Genomic DNA, 20,406 nt, shown 5'->3' with positions numbered 1-20,406 from the left:
GACTTTTTATACAAGTAATTTTTTCCAGCTGAGACTGGGTTTGAGTATTTAGTCCTGTGTATAAGATGCTTTCCCACTCAGTATTCCTTGGAGCAAGAGAGTCACATCTGCTAGGTCTCCTAAGCACTTTTGGCTTTGAGAAGCTGCTTTTATGAATGAAAGGTTTGTGCTTAAATCGCTTAATATCCTTTACTAAAGGAGTCAGTCAAGCACGTGCAGGTAAAGAGTTGATATTTTTAGTCCTTTTGCTGTTCACCTTTGTCTACCTTCCAGTCAAAGGAACTGGCAAGGATATTACAAATTATTTATATCATCCACAGAGTTTAGCTGGCATATTTTACAAGACCTGACAAATGGTTTTAGTTTCCTGCTTTAATGCTTTTTTATTGGTCACCTTTGTATTTTTTCCATACACAAACTTGATTCTTGGTGTTGCCATGCTACTATGTATCATATCCAAAGTAGATTTAAAGCCAGGGCTGATAGGAAGGAGAGAAGAAAAATGATAACAAATGCATGTCCTGCTCCCTAAGGACTTCCTGATTTGTGAAAAGTACTCCTCATGCTAAGGAGCTCTTGTGACCTCCTTTACTCTTTTAATAAAGCCCGCAGTAGGAGACAAATCCACCTTGCTGTGAAATACATATAAATATATATATAGATGTTATTGATTACAACCGTAAATTAGCACCCTATGTGTGTGTACATGGGAGGTGTGCAATCCTTATAGCCACACCTTTTCCAGTTGTGGCTTCTAAGCCCTTCTGAATGAAAGCACCCTTTGGAACATCTGGAACTTTTTGCTGATCACACTGACCTCCAAAGTCAGGTAAGTCACCCTGGGACTCCATGCTTGAATCAATGTCTGGCCATGGGACTGTAGCTGGAATCATTAGAAAACCCAGCTTTCCTGTGAAAAATCTGGAATAGGTGACACTGCGTCTTTCCTGAGACATTTCAGTGCTAACAAAAAGATAATGTACTCATAGGAGAAAAAAAAAAATGTGTAGAGAGGACATAACTGATAAAAAGATGTCTTTGTTTTCCAAATGTCAGCTCACTGTAAATATTTTGCATAACTCCTACGACCACATTTATCTTTCTTCTGGTATTACGGTGTCTCAGTGGTTAAAGTTCAGTATGTGGACATATGAGGAGAGTAGTCAGGTGCGGGGGCGGGATGAATTTCTCTTGGTTTTGCTGTTTGGTGAAACTCATACAGATGGAATCTAGGCTTTAAATTCTCTTCAGTGAGAGAAAAGGGTTAGGAAGAAAGGAATAACCAAGGGGTGTGTGAGGCAAAGCTGTCTGTCTGCTCTACTCCAGGACTCTTTTTTTTTTTTTTTTTTTTTTTTCCCAAAAGACTTCAGAAGAAATGAAACCAGAGTGAAAATTTGGAGAAATCTAACAGGGGTTCTTCAGTAGGTAAGAAAAAGCTACATGATCATATTCCTTTGCACTGATAGAGATGGGATTTGAAATTGTCGCAAGGAAGATTGTGTTCTTTCTCTTAATATATGCAAAAAGAAGAGGGAAAATACCCCTACACCAGGGTGTGCAGGAAGATCCTGCATGCAGCATGGTTATTATAAATCATAGGTGAAAAACAGATGTTGCCTCAAAATATCTATGATAATGCGCTTCAGATGTATATTTACGTCTAACTGTGCATTTCTGCCTGGCAGCAATAATCTAGAGAATGGCTTTAAGTGCATAAAATATTGAAGCAACTGAAGATTAAACTGGGACAGTAGCTGATTACTTGCAATTATATTTTTTCTTTTTTTAATCTTCATGAAGAATTTAAAGAATTTAGAAGTACTATTGATCTGTTTCTTCCTTTGAAATTTATTGTATCTGTATGGGTGAGTCTCTGAGAACAAACAAGAAGGAAAAATGCTGACATTAAAATATGCTGTAAAATATGCAACTTTTATACTGGTTTCTCAGGGCTTTTAATAATTGTCACCCTGCCTTTTCATAAAATAGCACTGAAGTGGTAACTGCTGTCTTAACATCTTACATAGATTATACCTATATGTATTTATATAATTAACTACTGATGTATGTGTTTTGGTAGCCAAAGATATACAGTGTTATGTTCAAATAAGTTTTCATCTTAACATTTTGCTAGCTTAATATGTAGAATTGGTAATGCTCAGTGACACTGCATGTCTCTGAGTAATTTAAAGTTTGATCTGTAGTATCTGAGCTGTATGACTTGAGGTTTCCATTACATTACTTTCATTTTTGTTTAGCAAATATTGAAGAATGCACATACGAGGTAAAAAGTACTTCTGTTTACGCAGCATGTAGCCTATGACTGGAAGTTCATGTGGTTTTATGAAGATAAAGCCAAATAAATGGTACAAGTAGGGAAATTAGTGTGCATGTGTTCTAAAATTGCAGTGTAATTGTGTATTCAAAGAAGTCGCCTGTAGTGGACTTATCTCAGTATGGGCTACTGAAGGGAAAAATAAAGAGCAAGTGGGTAACAGGTTCCCTTCTGCTCTCACTGTTTAGTGAGAGTAGAAGTTTTTCAGGCACAGGGTGTCTGACAGTAAGAGCAGGGAAGATTGTGAGTCATAAAGTTGGAAGAAGCTGGAAGATTTCAACAGAGACTAAAGCTGTTAGGAAGTGTAGAAATAGTTGCATAGCTCAATAGCCAGCGATTATTGTGTATCTTACTGTGTAACAGCAAGGGCTAGACTTTGGTACAAAATTTGAATGGTTACATTACTGTGGAAAGTCTAGCCCCTTGCTAACACAGCAACTCTATTTTGCATACGTGACTGCAGGCAGTCATATGCATCTGAAACGCAGTGATATTAGTGCCCTTGAGTTTTTCACAAACTCAGTGTTTTCTCTAAAAATTTCCACCACTGTAGTTACAGGAAAGTAAAACTTTGGAATTACTGGCAGTGTTTTAATTTTCTGCCCTTGAATAGGTGTTTTCTAGCTGTGTTGAGAGATGTGTGTACATTTTACTAAAAATCATATAGTTCTAGATGCTTACTGCTTTGATGCATTTACTTTGCTGCAAAAGGAGATATACACAATACGCTAATGAGTACTGATTCTTTTTATTTTGGAAGTCATTAAAATATTTACCTGTCTCCATTTAAGCTTTTTGCTAATTAACATGTAAAAAAGGCTGATGTAATGATGCAGAGTAATGAACATAGATAATCAGTAATAAAGTCTGTCAAAGTGATCAGGGAGAACTCAAGAGGGTCTGTAACTATCAGGGATATATACAGAAAATTTAAGTAAAATTTAAATATGAAGATGGCTTTTTGATCGCAAAACATTTTTATTTGGTATGGTTTTGTATATGACATACCACAGCTTTTCCTTTTCTTAGAAGTGCTTATTAAAGAAAACTGCAATATGCAGAGACATTGAAGAAGTTTTCCACAAAGTGCAAAATCCAGTTTTGCTTTCCCCTTGTGCTTTTTAAGGACTGTATAATACCTGGAACACCTGCTGGTGCATGGGGACCCCAGTTACATCTGGAATATCTGTGTAGTACTACAGCAATAGTAAGAGGTAAAGTGTCCCTATGTGATAGCTTTCTTGAAATACAGCAGATGTGGATTTTTGCTCCTCCAAGACATTCCAAAGAACCCTCCAAGAACTAGAATGTGGCTTAATGTCATGATACCTGGAAATGTTGTTCTGTCCTTGCCTAAGGGTAGAATACAAACTCAAGCAGATTATTTTTATTCATTGCTTTTTGTTATTTACAAGACCTACAGTAATACTGCATGCCATTAATTTAGGAACTTGGAACTTAATCTCATGCTATGATGTAAGACCAGCTGCGGTTTTTCCACTGAATTGTGCTTGCAGATCCAAGATATAATTTAAAATCCAATGTAATGAAGTGTTAACAGCAGAATTTGGTCATTAATATTCTTTTCACAAATACGTGACTTGCTTTTCCAGTAGAACATTACTGATGTTGAGAATACAATAAACAATCAAATTGGCTCAGTAATATAAAACTGCAGCTGGTTTCAAAAGAAATCAGAAGAACTTGTGGAAAGTGTGTTGTTCACCCAAACGTAACCTGAAAACCTTTGAAACAGTCTGTGGAGAAGGGAGAATATCCCTGAATTGCTTAACTTTCTTTTTATACTCTTTCCTTAACCTAGTAGCCGTTGTCAAAGATAAGGGATTGGGCAAGATGGATCTTTATTCTGATATTACTTTTATGGATGCTAGTGGCAAGCAGATGTTCATCAAACAAAAGTGACAGAAATAAAGAGAAGTAATATGCATGAAATGTACATATCCTGCCCCCAGCACATACCCTGAAGATATTGAGAAATCTAATGAGTGGATTAAGCTGTTATGCTGTAGCCATATCTTGAATATCCTCTCCATCTTTATAGATTCAGTTCCTCATCATTTCACTACAGGAATTTACCCATGACTGAGAGGGGTTGCTTCTGAGAAAGATGCTTTTGGATTCCAACAAGTGTGCCTAGGAATCCCTCCAGCTGCTGGGAGGATGATCTGGCTTGTTTTTGCCTGCTGTCTGATTGCTTTTGTGTGTCTTCTCATACATTTTCCTCTCTGCTACAAATAAGTCTAGGCAGTATCCAATCCAGCATAGATATTAGGCCTTAAAGCAATGTCAGAGAGACAGATGCTGGGGAAGTTTGTGTTCAGGTCAGCTCTGAATTTAGATTATAGTTGAATTGCTCTCATCAGAGTTCCAGAAGTCCTGATTTTTATTTTTTTTTAAGAAAAAAAAAAAAAGAAAGCCAGGATCCAGGGTCTACTGAAGTTATACTCTGTGTCAAACCTGAGCCTCAAATATAAGTAGCTCAAGCTATCTCTTTGTTCTGAGTGTCTGCCAGGATGAGCCAACAGGTTCAAACAATAGCCTGAGACAAAGCAGAGTTTGGATCATTCTATACTTCTGGTAGTTCAGCAGTGCTTGGGATAAAACTCTGTTGTACACAGATGGTAGAACATAAAGCTAAGTAGCCACGCATTTTTCAAATATGCCTATAGTGCAAGCTGTATATTAAGTATGAGATTCTTAGGGTAACCCCAATGGAATGCCTTTTTCAGTCAATTCAGTCATATAATGGAATGTCTTTTTCAAACACATGCTTGAACATGATATCTGAGTTATGTCAGTTGACAGATAGGATGTAAGACCTCTTCCCAGAAGGAAAATCTGGAGATTAAGGTGGGTATTCCCATGAACATGTCAGCTAAGTAACATTTAAAAAAGACAAGCAAGTGCTAGGTATTATTAAGAAAGACATAGTAAATGAAACAGAGTCCACCATTACGCCCTGGCTTATTTTATTTTATTTTATTCTTTAAACTATTTAGTGTACATGTGTTTTACAATTGAACGCTTTTCAAAACTGTGTTCTTCATTGTTTAGTATGCTTAAGCTTAATATGGCTTAATTTTGTACGTTCTTGCTGAGATTTTTCATTCCCATTTCCATTAGCATTGAGTTTTGGCTCTATTATATGCCAAGTGTCTTCATTACAGGCCAACTAGCATATTTAATATGTAAATGAATGCTTGTTCTTATCTATGTCTATCTTATATAGAGGCAGCCACCAAAATTTTCTTTTAAATAATGTGTGAATGGGGAATTTCGAGGCTAGCAGAGAATCTTGGAAGCTTAATTCCCGTTAATCTTGCTTTGTGAATAGCTTGCTTTCACTTGAATTTGGGATTGCGGTAAATACAGCTGTATGAATCAGAACACAGTATGTCTGTGAACGGTTCATTTCAGTTCTATCCTGTAGTTCTATCCTTGACATCAGTGTCAAGCTAACGGCTCTGTGTTCAAAACATGTTTGTTACAACCTGAGGGAAGAAAACATGAATTTAAAGTGTTGCTTTGAATGTATACAGCTAGAAAGCTTCCATGATGTTAATAAAATGTACTTTTACATTTTCCCCACAATTAGTAAACTTTTTCTGAGGAAATAATGCTCTGTATTTCTTACTGTTTGTTTCTCTAGGGAGACATTCAAAATGGATAACTGGAAACCTCTTCTGGTTCTTCTCTTTGTATGCACCTTCTGCTCTATGGATGCACAGCAGACTGGTAATACATGAAAGAAAAGTCTCTTCAAATTCATAGCAATTCTTTTTCCCAGGTGTATCTAGTTCTGAAGAGAAAGATGAAGAACTGGTGACAGTTTATTCTTTGTTTAACTAGGGGTGATATGATATATTTTTATGAAGCATATATTTATTTGTACTAGGTTAGGAGAGTTGTCTGAAAAACAGAAAAATAATGTGCAATAGCTTATTAAAATCTGTTTTTAGCCTCAGACACCCTGTTTGAAGAACAGGGGAAAAGAAGGAGTTAATGAATGCTGAAAATTTACTAGGATAGATGGAAGATTTTTCTGCAAAAGACCAATAGGTCTTGGATTCTGAAAAGCAAACAGGAAGCAAAATTGCAATTTTATTCAATTACACATTCTGTAGGAAAACAGGGAAATTAAACAACGTTTCTTCAGTCTGTAGGAAAGCTTCTATAGCAGACATTATCTTCCTGGCAAGTGGATCTTGGAGTATAGGGACAAAGAACTCCAAGATTTTGCAAGGCTTTTTGTGCACAATGGTCAATGGGTTTGATATTAGGGAAGACAAAATCTGTATTGACATGATTCAATACAGTGATGTGCCAGACAGTGAGTTCTTGTTGAACACTTACTGTAACATGGTACCTTACAGAAGATACAGAAATTACATTACAAAGAAGGAGGCAACAAAATTGGGCACACCCTTCAATTAATGCTAGGGAATGACTTCATAGCAAATGCTGGTAACAAAAAAAGAAAGAAAAAAAAGAAGGGGTTCCTCAAATGAGAAGTGGACAAGCTGAAGATAATATTCAAAACCAACCTAGCCACAGCAGGTGAGGATGTAGGCATCAGAGTGTATGCTGTAGGCATTACAAATTCTGCTTTGCCTGAGCTTCAAGAAATAGCGGGTGAACCAACTGATGTCTATGAAGTGGAAGATTTTGCTGATCTGCAGTGACTCTCCCACCATATTCTGGCAAATGCTTTGTACTTTTGTAGAGGAGGTAACCGGACCAGTTCCACAGGTTGCCTATAATATATCCTGAAAGAGCAATTTTTTCAGCTTTTTTTTTTTTTTTTTTTGTAGATAAAGCATATAGAGTTGCAGTGTGTTGCCAAAATACAGGTTTTAACTTCCTGTGTCTTCCATATGTTGTTAACTAGCTGTCAATAATACCAACTCTTAACTGATGAATTTTGAGCATGTCTACCTTTAAAATATTTAAAATAATGGGGGGTGGGGGGGGGGAGAGCTGAGGGGAGGAATGGAAAGACAGAGACACAAAACACAGAATTTATTTCAAGAATAATAAAATGTACATTTGGTTCTTCCTTGCTCATGAACAAAGCTAAAGAAACTATAATAATTCATTCTTTTATGTCATCTCCCTTGAGCAGCTTGCAGAAAAGCCACGTTGGCAGATGTTGTCTTTTTAGTGGATACTTCAATAAGTGTTGCCCAGGAAAACTTTCAGAAAGTGATTAAATTCCTCTCCTCATTGGTCTCAAGTCTTGACATCGGCCATGATGCAATCCAAGTTGGGCTGGCACAATACAGTGATGAAACTTACCAAGTGTTCTTGCTGAATCAGTATTTATCGAAAACTGATGTTCTGGAGCAGATTGGGAATTTACCGTATAAGGGTGGAGAAACTTACACAGGGAGAGCTCTGGATTTTGTCAGCACAACGTATTTCAATGAATCTGCTGGTAGCAGAGCTAAGGTTTATGTCCCACAGTTAATGATTCTTATCACAAGTGGAGAATCCAGTGATGAAGTAGAATTGCCTGCCAAGAAACTGAGAGACAGAGGCATTTCCATTTATGTTGTTGGAGTTGGTGTCCAGAATACATCTGAGCTTCAGCAAATAGCCAGCAAACCTTTTGATAAATATCTGTATAGCATCGATAGTTTCGATGACCTTCCAGATCTCTCCACAAGGCTTTTGAAAAACTTCTGCTTTGCAATTGGAAGCCAGATTGAAGGTAAGCAGTTGTCCTTATAGTGGTACCATTTCAGTTGTTCATACTGTGTAATTGTGAGAAAAGATGTAGAAAAGTGGATGTGGTTTTGATGTTATTTTACACAAGCATTACTGTCATATAACTCACTTGAAAATAATGGGGATAATTTTAGTTAGGTCACTGTTCAGGATGGACATCCCTGTTCTTTTTAACGTTTCAGTGCCTGTGTTGAAGTCATTGAGGTTTAATTATTAAAAAAGGAAGTTAAGCTTATACTTGGTGCTCTCTGTAAGCAGAGCCTTAATGTATTGCAAAGAATATCAGGGTCAGATTCACAGATTCTATGAAATAGATTCAATTTAATGTTTTTAGAGCTGGTAGAGACTTTTATAGAAAATGTTTTGTTTTGATGACGTTGAACAATTTCACTGAATTACTTCTCAATCAAGCTATGCTTTTGGTGACTATCTTAATTCTTCCAAAAACCTAGTTAAGAGATTGTCACTCCTAGAATGTTCAAAAATGAAGGGGAGCCATATTTTCTCATCCTTTCAGTATACTTGCTGAACAGCAGAATTCAGAGAAAATGTATTTTGAAGGAATTTATATATATATATATATGTATATATAATATATATATAAAAGGAGGCATGGTAGCAAAACTAAAATCAAAACAAAATATGTGTTTATATCAATTATAAGTATTTAAAATATAAAATTTAAATTATAAATACCTTATGTTGTTTTCTAGTTTTGCAGAGGTCAATGTGGTTCTCTCAATGAGAATAATTTAGGGATTAGAGGTTGTGCTGGTAGTTAGGCAGTTGGTTTTTATCCCCTTTTCCATCAAAAACTGTTATACTGAAGGGTGCGTTTAGGCCCAGTTTCATTTGACTTGCACCGGACTTGCCCTCCTGAAATGTGTATCTCTTTCCAATGACTGTAAGTGAAGTTAGAATAATTTTATTAATGTTCTGGTGCCTCTTCTGATATTCAAAGTGTCTGTCTGCCTTTTGGAACAATTCCTCATGGGATTGTTAGGAAGGTGAGTTTATTCTGAAGTGTTCAGTAGGGTCAAAGTCTTAAATACAACCTAGATTCCAGCAGTGATATAGAGGACCTTGGTTAATGGAATATCACTGGAATGGAATGATAAAACATACAATCTCACTCCCAAAGTAGTAAGTAGAAGATTCGGTTGGATGAAGATGAAACTTCTATCTATATAAATACTGTCAGGTGTAAAGGTTTCTCAAGACATTTTAAAGCCATTTTTTAGAGGGTTGCTTTCTTTAGAATTATTTGTTTAATTTTTAAAAATATAATTCTACAGTAATTGCAAAGCATGTTTCATGGTATGTTGTAGATGTAGACTTAAATCCAAACTTAAAACTGTGAAGATCAGTGAAAAGGTTCTTGTTTAGATTACATTCAAAGCGAGGTCTGGATATAGGTTGACAGTATTTCAGCAACTCATTTATTACATTTTTTTCCTCTCTGCAGCATTTGCAAAACAATATGCTGATATTATTTTCCTTATTGACTCCGCTGAGACCATGAAGCATTCAGCATCTGAGGGAGTAAAAAGTTTAATCTCCCAAATAGTCAGACAGCTAGATGTTGGGATTAACAAGTATAGGATTGGCCTAGCTCAGTTTAATGGTGTAGGGCAGGTGGAGTTTTTGCTGAACACTCATGAAAAGAAAGAAGAGGTCCTTGACCACATTCAGCGCACCATTGCATTCACTGGAGACTCATCGCAGGATGGAATTGCCGTGAAGTTTTTGCAGGAAACCTTTTTTACGGATAGTGCTGGAAGCCGGATCAACGAAGGCACTCCACAGGTTGTAGTAGTCTTCACGTCCTCTGGATCCAGAAAAAATATCATGGAAGCAGCCTGGATGTTAGAGGAGTTGGGGGTGAAAATTGTCACAGTTGATGTTAGATACTTTGACAGGGTAGAAACAAGGGTGAGCTACCCCTTTAATGCGACTTACCGTGTTTACGAAGCAGAGAGCTTTGAGTCTGTGCAACAGAGCATTGTTACTGATGTGGAAACCTCACTCCAGAATCTTTATGAACTCGATCAAATGGCGCCAGCAGGTATGGTGTATCAAAAGAGCAAAACTAACAGCCTGAGTAGCTTCTAACTCACTGGTAATCCAGGGCAACTTCTCAGGTGGCTGTTAGGGAAAAACACAGTGCAAATGGCTGACAGCTGTGCTTTTATGGAGGCGTTCTTTTGAAAAAATATTTACCACCTTTGCCTGTGTGGCTGCAGTGCTTGCCTATGTGTAGTTAGTTGTAAATCTGTATTAACCAAGGGGAACAGGGTGGTGGTCTTGAAGGGTTGGCTGCACTGGAGTTGCATTTTCTGACTGAGGGAGCAATTTTCCTTGGATTTTGTTTCCAAAAAATGGCCATAGGAGAGTTTGAATTTAACCACAGAATAACTTCACTAATATCCTGAGTTTTCCTGATTTGCAGTCACTCTCCAGTACAGTGAGAAAAGCCACTTGTCTTGCAAAGTTTGCTGTAGTGGGCAAAAGGGGGTAGTTAAGAGATCGTGTTTATTTCAGGGATTTCTTTGACTGAAAATCAATATATAAATCTGCTCTTCAGCACATTTAGGATTTGGATTTCACGTGTTATTGTAGCAGCATCTTGCATATTACCTTGAGTCTCTTTTGTAACAAAGTGTTCTGACTGTCTCACCAATTATCCCACAGTGTGATCTACATTAATCTTATCTTCCTTTTGTTTATTTTGCTTTTAGTGTGTTCCAGTGCAACTGTTGCAGACATTGTGTTTCTTGTGGATGAATCCAGCAAAGTTGGGTCAAAAAACTTCCAGCTGATCAGGGCATTTCTCTTAAAAGTTGTTGATGCCCTGGATATTGGTCCAAGGAATGTGAGAGTTGGGCTAGTGCTGTACAGTGATGAACCAAGACTAGAGTTCACCCTGAACACATTCAAGGATAAACTGGAAATCCTGAACTACCTAAAGAATTTACCATATCGAGGTGGACAAACATACACTGGAGCAGCCATTGAATTTCTAAGGAATAAGGTTTTTACTCTAGAGGCAGGCAGCAGGAAGAAACAAGGAGTGCAACAAATTGCTGTGGTTATCACTGATGGTCAGTCCTTGGATGGTTATGCTAAACCAGCATCTAAACTAAGACGTAAAGGTGTTACTGTCTATGCTGTGGGCATCCAGAATACCTCAGAGAGCAGAAAGCTTGATAAAATTGCAACATATCCCCCAGGGAATCATGTCACCACCCTGAAGTATTTTCTACAGCTGTCAAATATCAGATGGAAAATAAAGAAACAGCTTTGTAATGAGATTGTGAAAAAGACGTTTGTAGTCTCATTACAATCGCAGAATCTGAAAAAAGGTAAGAAGCACACATGAAAATGCCATTTCAGTGCTGCCAGACTTGTTGCTGATGTGTACACCATCTGTACCTAATGCAAGAGGAAATAAAAATTCAGAAAGATTTTAGAGATGTTTATAAAATTCTGTTAGTGATGGACCCAAATGTCCTCCAGCTAAGATTTGCCCTGCTTGGAACCCTTCCCTATTTATTCCTGCCTTTTTGGGGAAGCAAGTGTCAGGAAGCCTTTGCTGCTTCCACTTGAGCAAATTCCAAGTCTCCTTCACATGCAGGTGAACATGATTCTGCTCAGGATTCTTCAGGTTAGTTGTAGTGGTCCCTACAGCTTAACAACATTTACAGGTAGACTGAGTCATGTCTCAGTTACTTGAATCCAGGTTACTTTTTCCATGACATCTCTCCTTTAATGTTTTTTGCACTTGTCAAAATCATGTGAAGTTTATAGTGATTCTGAATTCTGACACTGATGAAACATATTTTCATGTCTCACCTCTAGGAGTAGCTAGTCCATGCTGTTAATACCAGTGCACGAGGCTAGTCTCATAATGATACAAATCCTAGTAATGTTTTTATTTTCATACCTAAATTCTACCCAGTCTCTCCCAGTAAAGTCTCTTACCATTCTTTTTCAAATTAGCTTTGTTTCTAGCTACACTTCCTTCTTTTGTCTTTGCAGGCTGTCACACTGTTACTGTACCTCATCGTATGTACTTTTATTCTATTTTTCTCTCTTTAATAACTGTTGCAGTCCTGACTTCTATTCCATCCTGCTAGCTATCCTTTTACAAGTAACAGTGCCAGTAACAATGGGTTTCATTACTCCATTTTATCGTCTTGACACATTTTATTTGTGTAGAGGAGTTTGGTCATCTCTTATCCAATTTATTGAACACCCAAGATTTTACAAGCTTTTGGACTGAAAGGCTTTTCTCAAATAAAATTACTTTTGTTGTTTAGGTACCTATTTGTGAGGATTGCAAAGTTGTCAAGTGATTTTTCTCACTCTTGAAAGTGTCAAAAATTCTGTAACTCCCCCTTTCCATCCCTCCCCCCCCCCCACCTTTTTTTTTTCTTGCTAATTAGGTTGTGTGGACACAGAGGAAGCTGACATTTATTTCTTGATTGACGGCTCTGGCAGCATACATCCAAGTGATTTCGACGACATGAAAACGTTTGTGAATGAGACTATCAGAATGTTCCAAGTTGGTGCCAACAATGTTCGTATTGGTGTGGTTCAGTATGCATCTGAGTCAAGGACAGAATTTGTGATTGGCCAGTACAACCAAATGGTGACGTTAGTAGAGGCAATTAGGAATATTAATCAAATAGGTGGAGGTACCAGAACTGGAAATGCGTTAATATATATGAAAAGTCTGTTCCAAATGGCATCTAGGGAAAATGTTCCACAGATCCTGGTAGTGATTACAGATGGTCAATCTGAAGATAAGGTGAAGCAAGCAGCAAGTGAGCTGAGGCAACAAGGGATCACTATCTATGCCATCGGTGTCAAGGAAGCTGATCAACAACAGTTGGAGGAAATAGCAGAAACAAATGATAGAGTGTATTTTGTGAATGACTTTGATTCCCTGAAAAATATTAAAGATGGAATTGTGCAAAATATCTGTTCAACAAATGGTAAGAGCATCTCCTAAGCCTGATCATTTCCAAGCAACTAGTGTTAGAATGTGCTTATATGTTTTGTTAATACTGAAAACGATATTGCTACATATCAGAAATAAAGACCTGCGTGTTGGTAATCTCATACTTAGCCATGTCAAGACTAGGTAACCTTCTTTCAACGTACAGATTTTACTAGTCGATGAGCAACATAAAATAAAGCTAAATAGCAGAAATTGAACTTCTTCAACTGGGAAAGTGCCCTATAGTAAAAGTCTAAGTACTTGTTCTTTGTCTTGTCCCAACCACATTTTGTGAGAAGAGACAAAGAACCTGGTGATAATTGCCTGCAGTCTAACACCGGGTACTTGTGGTTCTGAACAGGTAAGCAGTCTGAGCACTGCAGAACACTTGGCTTTCACAAGGAGATAAATTCTGATTTTTCAATACCCAAGTCAGGGGATGTTTTTCTGACACGTGCAAACTACTCTTATCCAGGGATTGTGTATGTCTCTTTCTGCACCACATAATAGCTTGAAGGAAAGCGGTTATATCAAGCAGCAGGATTCTTTCTCTTGAAGTTGGGGGATGAACAAAGGCATCTCTAGTACTCTCCAGCCTTTGTTTACATGTTAGCTGTTAAGCCTCGAGTTCACCTTCTGCAGTCAGTTATTTTTTGACAGATCTACTGATGAGATCTATCTGCCCATTCTGTCATTTACTGTCTTTTGGGTTTTGATCCAGCTGAAATGTTAAAAGCGCAGGAGAGAAGAGATTTGTGGTTTTAGCCTATTCTTTTTTTTTTCTTTCTTTCTTTCTTTTTCTTTTTCTTAGTCTGTAAAAACGTGAGAGCTGATGTTGTTTTCCTTGTGGATGGCTCAGAAAGTGTCCGTCCAGATGAGTTTCAGAAGGTGAAGGATTTCATGCAGTCCTTTGTGAACAACATTAATGTTGGGCTTGATAATGTTCGAATTGGCATGCTTCAGTTCAGCTCTAAAATGAGAGAAGAGTTCCAGCTTGACAGATACAACACTACAGCTGATATGCAGAGAGCCATTCAGAAAATGAAGCAGATTAAATCAGGAACACTGACTGGGAAAGCACTGACCCTTGCTGCCCCTTACTTTGATCAACCTAGAGGAGGACGTCCTGAATTGAAACAATACCTAATAGTGGTCACCGATGGGGAAGCCCACGATTCTGTAAAAAAACCAGCCAGGGCCATACGGAAGAAAGGCGTAACTATATTTGCTATCGACATGCTCCATGCGAACAATTCCCAGCTTTTGGAGATTACCGGCAGTCAAGACAAAGTGTTCTTTGAGAATGACATTAACTTCATACAAAAGCAGATTCTCTTTGAAATTTGTAATCTACAGAATTGTAAGTAGTGATGATATCCACCTCTGTATTTTCTTTCTTTTTTTTTTTCTTTTTCTTTTTTCCTGTTAATTCTTTGTAAGGCAAGATTTTGTTTTCCATGTTCATGGTATGATTTACAGCTCTGTTCTCCATAATGATACACAGTGGAAGTGGAATGAAATGCAGTATAAGAACATAGACTTGTTCTTTTTGTAGGGTGTGATCTCACTCTTTTTCTTATGAGAAGGTAGGTAAATATTTCCCCTTCTTTAAGGAAGACACCCAAGCTTTTGCTTTCAGGCTTCTGCAGTGTCTTTGCACTTTAAGGTTACAGCTGGAATATGGAAACAAAAATCCCTATGCAAAGGGTTGAAGGAGAGAAAGGGGTGAGGGAGAGAGACAGAATTATAACCTTGTTTCTTTGTTTCTTCAGTTTTCAATAACAGTGTGCAAGAAAAGGGCTGAAGGAGAGAGACAGAATTATAACCTTGTTTCTTTTTTTTTTTTTTTTTCCTGTTTCCACTAATAGCGTGCAAGAGAGCAGAAGTTGCTGATATCATCTTTGTAGTGCATGGATCATCTGGTGTTACAGACCTGCAGTTCAAAAATGTGCATCGTCTTATAGAAGCAGTAGTTAATACCTCAGTGGTTGGGGTGGACAAAGTTCAGTTTGGTGTTGTGGTCTATAGCTCTACGCCGGAGGCATATTTCTTGTTGAATTCATATGCCTCCAAATCTCGGATTAGAAAAAAAATATTCAACTTGAAGCCTCTGCCAGGCAAGCCCTTTACTGCAAGAGCTTTGAACTTTGCAAGGCAAAGATTTGGTGTGAACTATGGCGGACGTCCATCGTCTCTTGCTGTCACTAGGATCCTTGTTCTTATTACTGATGAACCAACTGTACCATCAGATAAAGCCAACCTTCCCATGGCCATAAAAGCTTTGAAGGAAGATGAAATCAACTTAATTGCTGTTGGAATAAGCAAAGCAAACAGAGCAGAACTTAAAGAAATTTCTGAAGATCAAGAAAAATTATTCTTTGCACAGAACTATGATGCACTGGGAAGCATACATAAAAACCTTACTCAAATCGTGTGTGAGAAATCTAAGCCAGGTAAAGGATACTTATGAATAGATCTACTAGATCTTTTTTCTACAACTGATGCAGACTGTTAAAAGCAAAGATCAGTGTTAAATATATTTTGTGGACATAATAGGAGGATAAGTGGAAAAGTCTGGTGACAGCCCTCTGCTTAAAATGCAGCACATATTAAATGCAATCTCAGAAGTTATCTTCTACTGATGGGCTTCCATCAGCTATTTTCAAGAGGCTGCTTACACTGATGAATGGAGGCAGATTTCTTCTAACAACTAGTTTTCATTAACATAAAGCAGTTCTCTACACTTGAGCAGTGCCCTGGCTCCCCCATATATTGAGCCCATTCTCTCTTGAGGCCCCTGTTTCTCTGTGTTCCCTTCTACTCTTCTGTCTCTCATTTTCTGTCTAGAAATAGGTAGTTTACAGTCAGTGTGTTTAGTTTATTGTTAAAGCTTCTTTAAAAGTGAGATGGTGTTTATCCCTGCATATATTCTGTTATGGGGCACAGTTAACTATTTTTGATCTATGCATGGAAAAGTGGTTGATGATAGATTTACTCTTAAAGGCAAAGAGTTTCCACTCCTCTCCACTCATTTCCCTTTTCTGATTTCTTTCTTGTAGTCACCCAGATCAGTAAGATTCTGTGCAATGATGCCTTCTGCATTCCCTCAAGTGTTAGGATGGATATGATACAGCATTCAGATGGTACACTGTTAGGTCCCATCAAGGGAAAGCTATTGTAATAAAACTTTTGCTTTATTCTGTGTGGAAAAAAATGTAAAGGACACAAATTGTAGTGCTTCCAGGGTAAAGACAGGCACCATGACTATGCTAGAAGGGTAAACTTCCCACTAATCAGGCAGACCAGCTCAATAATTGTCCATGATGGCTTGAAAGATGGCTTCTTGTCCATCCTTTTTTCTTGCTGCACAACAAACAGTATCAGGTTCTCTCTACCAAGCAATTAGATCCAGTGAAATACACCTTTGACACCTTGAATAGAAGCTGCCAATAAATATGCAAGGGAACTCTGCTTAGGCAATGAAAATAACAGGCAAAAAATTTCTCCACCTCATGGAGAAACTTTCTCCATAGAAGTCATGCAGTTCAAGTGCTTTTTCCCCAAAGTGGCCTTCCAGGTACCAAGAGAGGATGAATATTTTGAGTGAGGTAGTTATACTGATTTAACTTTATTGGTAGGTAAATTCTGTCATTCCTCAGCCAAGGGGTTGACATTGCTTGCAAGTTCTGTTTTGTTATGTCTCCCCCAGCCGGTCTTTTAGCTGATATGTAAAGAACTGTGTTTTCTTCTGCAAGTTAATGCTGGGAAAAGATGAATTTTATCTATGCATGGAAGTTCATAGGGTTAAAGTTAGATGATGGATAGATGATGTCCTTGCATGACCTCTCTGTGAACAGCTTTTGTGAGTAAAGGCTTACACTGAAGAGAAAAAGGAAAAGGTTAAACAGTGCCAAAATTATGTTCCTCACTGTTTTTGTTGTTGTTTTGTGTTCCTTCCCTGCTTTTTCCCTAAGTTTGCAGTGAACAAGTAGCAGACCTGATGTTCTTGATGGATGGATCAGGAAGCATATCAAACAATGACTTTTCTGTCATGAAGACCTTCATGAAGGAAGTTTTGGACAGTTTTGTTATTTCTAGGAACAACGTACATGTTGGGGTAGTCCAATACAGCGAAGAACCCCAGAAAGAATTTTCTCTTAATGAGTTCTATAATGACGTCATCATAAAGGAACGCATCGACAGAATCGAACAACTGAAATCCTCTACATACACTGGGAAAGCGCTGAGGTTTGTTCATAGTCTTTTTCAGCCTGTCCACGGAGGCCGCAAGAAGAGAGGAGTTTCACAGAACCTCATTGTGATTACAGACGGGCAGTCTCATGACAATGTGGAGGATGCAGCAGTGGATTTGAGAAGCGATGGGGTACATGTCTTTGCAGTTGGTGTAGGGCTTATAAATTCCTTTGATCTGCTTCGAATAGCTGGTGATGCAAAGAGAGTGTTCACAGTGGAGAACTTTGATGCCCTGAAAACCATCAAGAGGACTGTTGTCAATGAGCTCTGTGAATACAAAGACATTCCTACCCAGGGTAAGCAATGTAAATGTTTTGTTGGGTATATAACGGTAAATTTCTACGTGGCTGCAAGCAGTCCCTGGCAAAAGTACCAAAGCTATCTGGGAAGCAATGCAGCTGTTTTACCAAAGAGCTCTGCTCAGGTTACTCGGTTTTGTAACTTTCTACGTTTGCACTTTCTTCAGTCAAGAACCATTATGCTTTTTGCTATATAGCTTCAGAGGTGAGACAGTGCTTCACATCTAGCATTCACATTCATAGTTCCTCAGTGTCTAAAAGGAGACAGAGAAGACATGCCCTCAATATCCTAATCACAAGAAAAGAAAAGAAAAATGCAATTTGGTGGTATTTGTAAAATAGCGTTTCAAAAAAAAACAACTGTCATCTACAGCTGACCATGACCATCCTGCTCCAAAAGGACTGTCAGTAGCAGCTGTTGACAAAAGTCCTACACCGGCACTGTTGAGAAGGGGGTGTGGGAAAATCCATCCTTGGTTATGTGGGAGGTATTGGCATGGTGTGAGTAGCAAATTCACTGTGATGCTGAGATGCTACCCAAAAGCTTTCCCTATATAAGAAACAGGAGGCGGTATTTCCTACTACATCTAGTTGGTGGCAACGGTAGATTGGATGCCCTTCCAGGGATGTTGCACAGCCTGAGAGGCTCTCAGCCCCAAAGAAAACAGAAGGTTCAGTTGTGTCTTTGATTAATGTAGCAACTTTTATCAGATGTTGGATGATGTTTTTGTATCTGAGTTTATTCTAATATGGTGCTGCAGTATCAGTCACCTAGTCGTGGGAAGATGGAGGCAGAAAACCCACAAAATTGTTCTTTAAAATTATGTACTCATGCCAGTTATACAGAAGGATAATACTGTAGATGTTCGTTAAATTGCAATAGAAAAAAGTGGCAAATGACAAATCAAAAAGATGAATTTTCTTACACTGAAGGTAAAGAAGGGACCTACTGGGGTGTAAATGGATGAGATTGATTAGGGACAGCAGGGAGAAAATGTGCTGGAGCAGTTCTCTTTCTGTGATCCCATTCTTGCAGGGACTGTGACTGTCCTTAAAGCTCCATGTCTTCCCTGCATTTTTACCGTAGAGGTAACATTTTACGAGTCAGACACATGCTGTTTATTGTCTTTGTTATACCATAAAACTGATCATACCTAGCTCTCCGTACCTAGCTCCAGGTTTAATTCCCCTACTGATCAGAAACTCACTGTGAGGAAGGCACGCTGTGATGACCACACTGCTTGTCTAAGGCTTTTTGTAACAATGGTTAAACAAATAGAAATAACTTCACAAAATCGTTGAACAAATAAAGTTACCTCTGCTGCACCCTGGGCTTAGGAGATCTTAAACACAGCAAAACTGGCTGATGTTTGCTGGAATGGTGGGGTCCAAAAAAAGAGTTGAATCTTCCCTCCCAAAGCCAGAAGCTGCTCTCTATGTTAATGCCGTCTGCTCAGGTGATTTTCAGAGGGGATAGCCTGGCCTTCATCAGTATGAGCTCTGCGCCCTAACCCCTTTTTTCCCCATCAAAACCGGAGCAAACCTCCACCTGAAAAGGCATCCCCTGGCTCCTGAAAACAAACAAAGGGCTGCTGGGAAAGTGGAGTGCATGGATGTGGAATAGCATGACTGGGGCACTAGCATCTCCTGGTGTCTCATGACCAGAGAACAGAGAGATTTAATGGAAGATGGAACAGTAAACTCGATGTATATATCTACAGGCACACTTTTTAAGTTTAGAGAGAACAAAATTAAGGAAAGCGTGTTGGCTCTGATCTTACTGATTTATATGCTTTTAAGTTTTAGATCAACTTGTCTCATAAACCAATGATGCATTTCCTATGAAGACTTTGTTATCTTGGCTGGGAATCTGTTTTCCTTTATTCACTGATCTTCTTACCCATAACAATTCTTAATTCCCCTTTCTCCAGTCACTATCTTCTAAACTGCCAGATTTTTAATGTAAAGAACTGCATTCCAGGTAATGGAAAGTCAACAGGGGGACAAAAAAAAATACCTTTGCAGCATGAAGACAGGCCAGTTTAACGAAGTGGATGTGTGTGGGAGAACAGGTGATTAGGAAAACAGGTTAGGTACATAGAAGTGTTTAGTACTGCAATAAACAGACTATTGACAGAGTATGGAAGCTGTTTCACACATTCTCATATGCAACGCAACAAAACAGAAGTGAATGCTTTATTGCTGTTCTGGTACTGTTATTGCTGGTACATGAGGAGTTTGCAGGTAATGCTTCTCAGAGCTAAGCAGTGTGGATGATCAGGGCTAAACTGGTGAGTCCATGGCTGCCCTTTGCGTTTCCTCCAAAGAATGTGGTTTAAAAAAAAAATCTCATTTTGAAAACATATTTTCTGTGTGCTGGATGTGAACACATACTGGAAAAAATATCTTGTAAGTTTAACGTCCATGGAAATGTCTCATCAGAAAATCCATACACAATTAGAAAAAATGCTGTTCCTGAGCTGATGGTGGCCTTTGCATCACAGGTGTTCTGTGAATCTTGAAATCAGATGGGCAACCTCACAAACTCTGGCTAAGGGGCATGACTGTGTTGTGTTTGTATGTGTGTGTAGATATATTTAACTGTTTAAGAAAAATATTAACTTGCTGTGAACTACACAGAAAAGCTGTGTAGATTTCTTATGCTGCTCCAAGGCCTGAATGTCATTTGGATTTTGTAGCCATAAAAACTCATTCACCACAACCTTCCACGTTTAAAGATTCTTGTGCTCCTTAGCAGCAAATCATAC

At 38.3% G+C, this 20,406-nt stretch overlaps 1 protein-coding gene across 2 annotated transcripts in view; it reads left to right on the top strand.

The window, feature by feature from the left end:
* Window positions 1–1,145: 1,145 nt before the first annotated feature.
* The window catches only part of COL6A6 (collagen type VI alpha 6 chain), a 52,319-nt gene continuing 33,058 nt past the window's right edge, over window positions 1,146–20,406 (top strand). The window contains exons 1-10 of one of the 2 annotated variants that reach the window (XM_083825694.1): window positions 1,146–1,425; window positions 3,462–3,549; window positions 6,006–6,091; window positions 7,479–8,066; window positions 9,549–10,148; window positions 10,822–11,445; window positions 12,529–13,080; window positions 13,897–14,445; window positions 14,954–15,538; window positions 17,060–17,635. In XM_083825694.1, coding sequence (XP_083681820.1) covers window positions 6,019–6,091; window positions 7,479–8,066; window positions 9,549–10,148; window positions 10,822–11,445; window positions 12,529–13,080; window positions 13,897–14,445; window positions 14,954–15,538; window positions 17,060–17,635 — 4,147 coding nt within the window. In that variant the 5' untranslated portion in view covers window positions 1,146–1,425; window positions 3,462–3,549; window positions 6,006–6,018. The remainder of the gene's footprint in view (window positions 1,426–3,461; window positions 3,550–6,005; window positions 6,092–7,478; window positions 8,067–9,548; window positions 10,149–10,821; window positions 11,446–12,528; window positions 13,081–13,896; window positions 14,446–14,953; window positions 15,539–17,059; window positions 17,636–20,406) is intronic. The other variant, XM_083825693.1, reaches the window with a different exon arrangement.

The sequence above is a fragment of the Anser anser genome, assembly GCF_964211835.1.
Source record: "Anser anser genome assembly, chromosome: 2".
In the NCBI taxonomy this organism is placed as follows: domain Eukaryota; kingdom Metazoa; phylum Chordata; class Aves; order Anseriformes; family Anatidae; genus Anser; species Anser anser.
Note: the sequence above shows the minus strand (reverse complement) of the source record. Positions and strands in the feature narration are given on the sequence as shown.